General features: G+C 43.0%; 2 protein-coding genes across 2 annotated transcripts; both read right to left on the bottom strand.

Annotated features, from left to right (window-relative positions):
• Positions 1-2,059: 2,059 nt before the first annotated feature.
• Positions 2,060-3,702, bottom strand: twist1a (twist family bHLH transcription factor 1a). The gene is made up of 2 exons (XM_061741896.1): positions 2,912-3,702; positions 2,060-2,513 (listed from the first exon to the last, which is right to left on the bottom strand). Exon 1 carries the CDS (start codon positions 3,521-3,523, stop codon positions 2,945-2,947), a length of 579 nt encoding a protein of 192 aa, XP_061597880.1. The 5' UTR covers positions 3,524-3,702; the 3' UTR covers positions 2,060-2,513; positions 2,912-2,944.
• A 2,621-nt stretch (positions 3,703-6,323) lies between these two features.
• LOC133461485 (pancreas transcription factor 1 subunit alpha) lies at positions 6,324-6,773 on the bottom strand. Its single transcript, XM_061742432.1, has one exon. The coding sequence runs from the start codon at positions 6,771-6,773 to the stop codon at positions 6,324-6,326; it is 450 nt and encodes a 149-aa protein (XP_061598416.1).
• Positions 6,774-7,018: the final 245 nt, after the last annotated feature.

Genomic DNA, 7,018 nt, shown 5'->3' with positions numbered 1-7,018 from the left:
TCCTCCACTGACTGACAGGGATGGAGAGTTTCGGCAATACAAGGCAGAGTTTCATGTTGCCTCATATAAATGGCCTCAGGTATGATTATGGCGACTTCAGCTATAGGGATAAATGCCACTGATCACAGGTAAAAAGAAACTTTAGTGCATATATAAACATGTGCACTTATACACTCATATTAACTGCTTGAGGTTGAGATGAAACACAGATAATTGGCTCTAATGGAAACCAGACTTGCAAATCAATTCTCTCTCCCCCATGTCTGTCTCAACCTGACTTCATCCCCTCCCCTGGTCTTTTTGTGGTGTTGAGGGTTAATGTAAACCAGGGCTTGTTGCCCCATAATGGGAACTTCAGAGAGAGAAACTGAAAGTAAAGGAAACACGTTTCTGGTTGACGTGGAAAGACACAGGTAGATTTCTGTGTAGACTTCAGAGCGTTTAAACATCCAAACAGACTTCAACTCCGACTTGTTTTCATTGCATCGGAGTCGGAAATCCATCTTGAGGACGATTTATAGTTTTTGGCGTTATTAAAATACACACCGGCCTGTACCTTTGGCTGAGGTCAGTCTAAGGACTGCAAGCCTGAAAAGCAAGGAGATACGAAGCGTGATGAATGAGTGGGAGAGAGTGTCTGTGAGTGTGTGTCAGTCATCAAAGACTCTATAAATCATAGCACACTTAAATCTGGAGAGCCAGATGCCTTCACACTGATAACAAGCGGTCATCCCATTACTTTGAAGCATCAAAGGGGGGCAGGAGCTGGGTGCAGGAGCCATCTTCCCCCCTTCTTACTCTCCTTCTGTGTGGAACATAGTTCCCCATTTCATAGGCGTGAGAAATCTGTCTCTCTGTGTGTGTATAACCTATACGTGTTTGTGTGTGTGTTTTGAAGCCTCAAAGGTGACATTCCTGTGTGTCAGAGCAACAGCCTCAAGTTTAAGATAACACAGCCACGGTGATCTAAGGGTGGGAATCGATTCCCCCAGTCGGCGGGCCGGGGCTTCAGGTCAGAGCTGATGGCTTTACCTTCCGCACGCAACCCGTGATGCAAAAACACCGTAATGCTCCCATAATCATTTCTTAACAACCCCGCGGAGAGATATCTGAGTTGCTACAGTGAGTCTTTCATCTGTGATTCTTTAATCGCTATAAACGCAGCCCAACTTTATTTTATTTGAAACATTTAATGCATTTATAAAGGGCTAATTTTTTAAACAAACTACTTTGCTGATGAAACTAAATCAAAAACATATACACAAAGCCACATATCTTCTTGTAACATTGGATTTACTCTATTCAGTGCTGTTGTGGCGGGAGGTTTGACCTGAATTCACCTTTACGCAATGTAACTTCATAAGTGGGAAACTTTCACAATGTATTAAACGTTTAAATTTGTTTTAGAAAATCCAGAAAGAATGAATATGCTCCAAAAATGTTTCCGACAGTGACCTGATTATTCATACGGACCCCAGTACAGTCAAGTAGATTTATACGTCTTCAAAACTGCAACACTTACTTTTAAAGTTGAGTGTTTTCAAAGTAATTCTCTATATATGCAACTATATAGTCTATCCAGTTTGCATTCTGATCCATATCCACTCTATTTATCCGTCAAAACTCCTGAGATATGACTGCTGCAGCACCTGCAGGTAACTCCCATGCTGACCTGTGGCTCAGAGGACATCTGGGAATATCATGCATGCCTCCTACAGCTCCAAATTCACTGTGTTCAAACAGACCACCAGCTAATTATGGCTTTCCCAGATCCCTGAGCTCATGAAATCACAACAGAATACACCATTGGTATGAGATGTTTTCTTTTGCTCCCACCGCTCTGGTTTAGTTAACTGGGGATTCATCATTGAAAATAAACTACATGGGCTCAAAGTACAGGGACCATGAGAAGCTAAGTATTTAAAATAATTCTTTTGCGTAGAAATATCTATTCTCAAACTTCAGCTTACAGTAATGTCATTGAGCTGTTTATTGTATTGTTAGACCTTTAATGACCGTCCAGACAGAAAGAGAGAAAGAAATGGAGAAATCTTCTTTTTTTATTCAACATATTAACAAATATGTACAACACACAAAATGTTCAAAGTTTAGATCCATTCTGTGATTTCCAAAAATAAATACCTTCTGTACGAAAGGGGAGAAAGGAATTTCATACCTGTGTAGAAAAATAAATACAAAATACTTCTTTTTCTGTGAAATACTGTCACAGGGAATGTGGAGTGGATTGTCATTTTTCTCTTGTGTTTCAAAACAGAGCAGTTCGTCAGAGCTTGTTTTGTTTTTACAACATTCATAGTCGCAGTGGTCTCTCTTTCTTCATTTCCGCACTGTCTGTCCTAAGTGCTCCATTGCAAACTTAAAGGTCCATGCAAAGGGAAATATGAAAAGGCTTCTTTCCTCTGAGGCCCCGAAGCACTGTTGAGCCTGGGCCTCTGCTGCCTTTGGCCTGTTTGAAAGATTGGCCTTCACCGGTTCTCCAGTCTCTTACGTACCTGTGAAGGAAATGTATATATTTTTAATCAGAAAATCATTTCATTAGACTTCACCACATTTCTTTTTGCATCTATGGACTGTATGGGCTACAGTAATGTATGTATTGTGTTGGCATCAAACTCAGGTGAAAATCAATTTTCTGATTGCTTTTAAGGACTTTCTGTGGGCTTTTGTGGTTGTTTAACACACCATTTTGGGTTTTTGTAGTGTCTATGCACAAATTTGTACATTTACAAAAACATGCAACCTAATGAAGGTTTGAGAAGGTGAAATCCAGATACAGTAGCCAAAGTCTGTCTACTGAAGGAAACTATAAAGCATTTCAGCCATTGGCTGTGCGTAAAATACGCGCACCATTTTGGCACATCAGGATGAACAGTAAAGTGGCTCATCTTACCGTGATCTCGCATCAGCAACAACCCTGGCCCAGCTAGTGTGATGATGCCGTAGACAGAGACCAGGCGCCCCCCATCCTCCATACGGAGAACGCATAGCTCAGGCGTTCGTGGGCCACGTAGCTGCAGCTGGTCCCCCGCGCGTCCAGCTCGTCGCTCTGCAGAACCTGGCATAGGAAGTCGATGTACCGTGCGGCGAGCTTCAGAGTCTGGATCTTGCTCAGTTTGTCCGACGGAAGGGTGGGAATAATCTTACGTAACGACGTGAAAGCCTCGTTGAGAGACTGCGTGCGCTGCCGCTCGCGGATATTGGCCATTACGCGCTGCGTCTGCAGGTCGTCGAAGGAGCGCGCCGGGCTGCTGCTGGCCTCGCTGCCGCCGCTCCCGGCGCTCCCGGCGCTCCCTCCTCCTACTTCTCCTCCATCGCAGCTCTTTCTGTATTTCTTCTTCCCAGTGCCGGGACTCTCCACGTCTCCCTCGTCTTCTTCTTCTTCTTCGTCCGTGCTCCTCCGCGCCATCCGCCTCTTCCTTGCGCCTCTGCGCGGCAGCTGCCGGTCCGTCTCCTCCTCGCTGTTGCCAGCGCTGTCCATCGGGGAGGAGTTGTCTTCCCGCATCGTTTTGGGAAGAAAAAAAAAACCCCGTCTGTTGCCCGTTGGACCGTTGTAACCCCCCTGACCCAAGTCCTCTGAAGTTGTTACAACATCAACAAACAGAGCAGGTAATAAAGAGTCTGTCCCGCATTTGGGTGTGAACTTGGATTACGAAAGCCTGTGCGCAAACGGATCAGGGAAGGAGTCTGCCAGACTGGGACGAGCCCAGCTCTTATAGCGGGGAGCGCGCAGGAGGATTTTGGGGAGCGCTGTGATTGGGTAAGGAGGGGTGAAACATAATACTGCAGGAGAAGGAGACTTCTCGCTATAATATTAGAAATACAGTAAACCTTCTTTACAGAACGAAGAGAGAATGTGAAAGGGGCGGTGATATTAAATCTCTCAGTTTAGTGCAAAACCAGTCAAATGCATCTTCATTTCTTTCCTTTTAGTTTTTTTATGGCTTGCCAAGATGATAGATCACCTCGTTTTTTTTTTTTTTTGTTGAAGTTCATTTATTTGTCTAATAACTTACAATCACTTTTGCACCATGAAGCCTATGAATAGGTGAATGTGTTCTTTCATTTTATTCCTAAAGTCTCATTTCGGCGTTTAGAACTTGATTTATTGTTTTAACGGACAATATATTTCCAGGTGCAGTTTTTAAGTGTTTTAAAAAAAGAAACAATTACGTCATCCAACGTTTTAAAATTAATATTTCGTTCTCTTTCTTTTTTTCTATAAGCCAGAGAGAATAATAGTATGGGGTTATAAAGTTCCTCCACAATTGTGGGCTTTTATTCCCTCTGTACAGGTTTCAACCTCTGATGTGGGAGCAGCAGCAGTGGTGGTGAAAAACATCAGACCAACAGGAGGTCGTCCCAGCAGGAGGGGACTCTTTGAATAAGCAGACCAAGGTGTTTATTTTCCCGTCAGCAGCCTCGCGTTGAGGTATGCACTTAAATAGTGCGGACTCCCCGCGGGGATCTCGGCACCACGGATCAGGTTTAAAGGACTATCCGTCCCAGGGAGCTCTCAAGGCGGATCCGTGCGCACAGCGGGTCGCTGAAGGCGTGTATACGGCTGGAGCAAAATTCAAATACAGGAGGTGATAAAGACGAACTGAAGACAGAGAGAGAGAGAAAGAAAGAAAGCAATCTCTCACAATTAAGGGCACATATTACACCAGCTCTGGAGCCTGTCAAAAGTCCGGACGAGATTCTCTCAGATGTGGCTGAAACGAGCCACTTTTGTAGGTGGTCTGTGGCTTGAAATACGCACCGAGTGTTCCCACCTCTGACGAGAGACAGACGAATCAGGGGCGGTAATCACTTGTTATTGTAAGACGCACCACCACAAGTCCCTTTCTGGCCCAGGCTGTTCTGCTCTAGCTTAAAATTTGCACCCCAGAACAAAGACATTGCGTCCTGGAGGTCTAACAGTTCACATAAGCAGAATTTGTCCCCCTTTCATCATATCTCACGTTTAATTTACACCTCGGTATCAAAGCCAACCTCTTAACTTCACGCAGTGAGGCTTGGATCAATGATAGCATTTGTTTGCTGATAAGCCCTATAGGCCAAGCAACTCCAAATGTTCTACTCTCACCGTTGTTTCTTTCCTTGAATAAACCTCGAGCTGCTTTCCTTCCCTCACCTGTCCCGCGTCTGCAGCCAGGTGAGGCGAGAGGCCAGTAGCTGTCCGTGGTGCTGAAACGCTCAGCCATCATCATAATGATAGGCATCTTTATCTGTGTTTCAGAAAGATATTTAAAAAGCCAAACATTCATGGCCTTATAATTGTAGATGTAACAGTAATACTAGGGCTGGGCGATATATCGAGATTTTAATATATATCGATATATTTTCAAACGTGATATGGTACGAGACAATATCGTTTATATCGATTTAAAACAAAAATAATAATATATTTTTTTTTTTATGATTTTGATATAGCTTATTTTGTGACAAATTGACTTGAATGTTTTATTTGAGATTTGCACAAATGTTTTGTTATTTGCACAAGTGTCAACCTCAGTGGAAAAGTCTGCCTGTTACTGTCTACATTGTACTAATTGCACAGTGTATTTTAATTTAATTGTTATGCAGGAAAGGGATATTTGTTTTATTTTATTCAAGAAGCATTTTTATTCTATATATGCAGGCAGTTTATTTTTATTTCATTTGTTTTATACATTTTGATATTGTGCAGACCTCTGTTAATAAATGTACCTGTGTGACATTTGGCACGAGGCTTTGTATTAAAACTGACTGTTTTTTTAAGGGTTTGCCTCAGAAAAGAATGAAGCTAACAGAGATGCTATGCTAAAATGCTTTGGGGGAAACCCCAATTATGGCACAGAAAAAATATTGATATATATCGAGTATCGCCATTCAGCTAGAAAATATCGAGATATGACTTTTGGTCCATATCGCCCAGCCCTAAGTAATACAAATAAACGCGTGCGACACAAAACTGTAAAGTAGCCTATTATATTAAATTAGTTAGATTACAGTATGTTAAATTTCCATGCTGTTCTCCATTTTGTTGCAAAGCAATAAACTCACTCGTGAATTTTAGCTATAGATTTATTTTTAAGAAATAATAATTCACATACAGTATATTAAATGATATATTATAGTCTGTTTCTGAAAACCTTGCTGTCTTGTTATGTGTTTTTCTTTAAATGTCCTATGAAGTTAAATGCTAAAATTAACCCAAAGCAGTTCCCTTATCTTTTGTGCATGTCTGTGTCGCTGCTGAAACGTATAGACCCATCAAAACAGTCCAGTCTTGTCGGGATAAGGGACTGCACTCCTCTGTCTCAGGTGTGCTCCAGCAGGTCCGTCATGAAGGAGATGTAAACGATGGCCAAGCGCAGCGTCTCGATGCGGGAGAGTCTCTTCTCATAGGCGAACGTGGGAACTTTCCTCCTTAGTTCATCAAAGGCCTCGTTCAGACTAAACATCCTCTTTCTCTCCCGCACGTTGGCCGCCTGTCGCTGCACCACGGTGATGATCCTCCTCCGTTTATCCTTGCTGTGACTCCCGCAGCAGAACCGTGGCGAGCCCAGATGATCCTCAGCGCCGTCCTCAAGCTCTCGGCTCCAAAAAGAGTCGCTGATCCGTTTCTGAGTATTTGGACATAATGGAGCATCATCATCCACCTTCTGTTTTGGTCCTAAATTGTACTTTTGCGGAAACGCCATCAGGTTCCCATCATCATTGACAAAATTCAGTAACGTGGAGTCCTGTAAGCAACCTTGCATCTCCATCGTCGGTTTTAAATTACAGCTGCAGAAAAGTGTCAGTGGCTTTCAGTCAGACTGAAACCGTTCTCTACAGGCACAGAAAAAAAAACAAAACAAAAAAAACCAGAGAAGCATCATAACAGGTGCATTTAACTTTCTCCAAATCCGGCCAGCGCTCGGCAGGGTGAGATCCTATTTGGCCCAAGTCCAAGGGCCTTTCCTGCTGTTTTAATAAGTCGCCTACACCACCTCACAGCGCGACTTCTTTC

The sequence above is a fragment of the Cololabis saira genome, chromosome 15 (assembly GCF_033807715.1).
Source record: "Cololabis saira isolate AMF1-May2022 chromosome 15, fColSai1.1, whole genome shotgun sequence".
NCBI classification, from domain to species: Eukaryota; Metazoa; Chordata; class Actinopteri; order Beloniformes; family Belonidae; genus Cololabis; species Cololabis saira.
The sequence above is the reverse complement of the archived record's forward strand: the minus strand, read 5'-3'. Positions and strand labels throughout refer to the sequence as shown.

Excerpts from the sequence above, each read along its gene's own strand:
- twist1a (XM_061741896.1), bottom strand. The coding sequence starts at position 3,523 with ATGCGGGAAGACAACTCCTCCCCGATGGACAGCGCTGGCAACAGCGAG.
- LOC133461485 (XM_061742432.1), bottom strand. The coding sequence starts at position 6,773 with ATGGAGATGCAAGGTTGCTTACAGGACTCCACGTTACTGAATTTTGTC.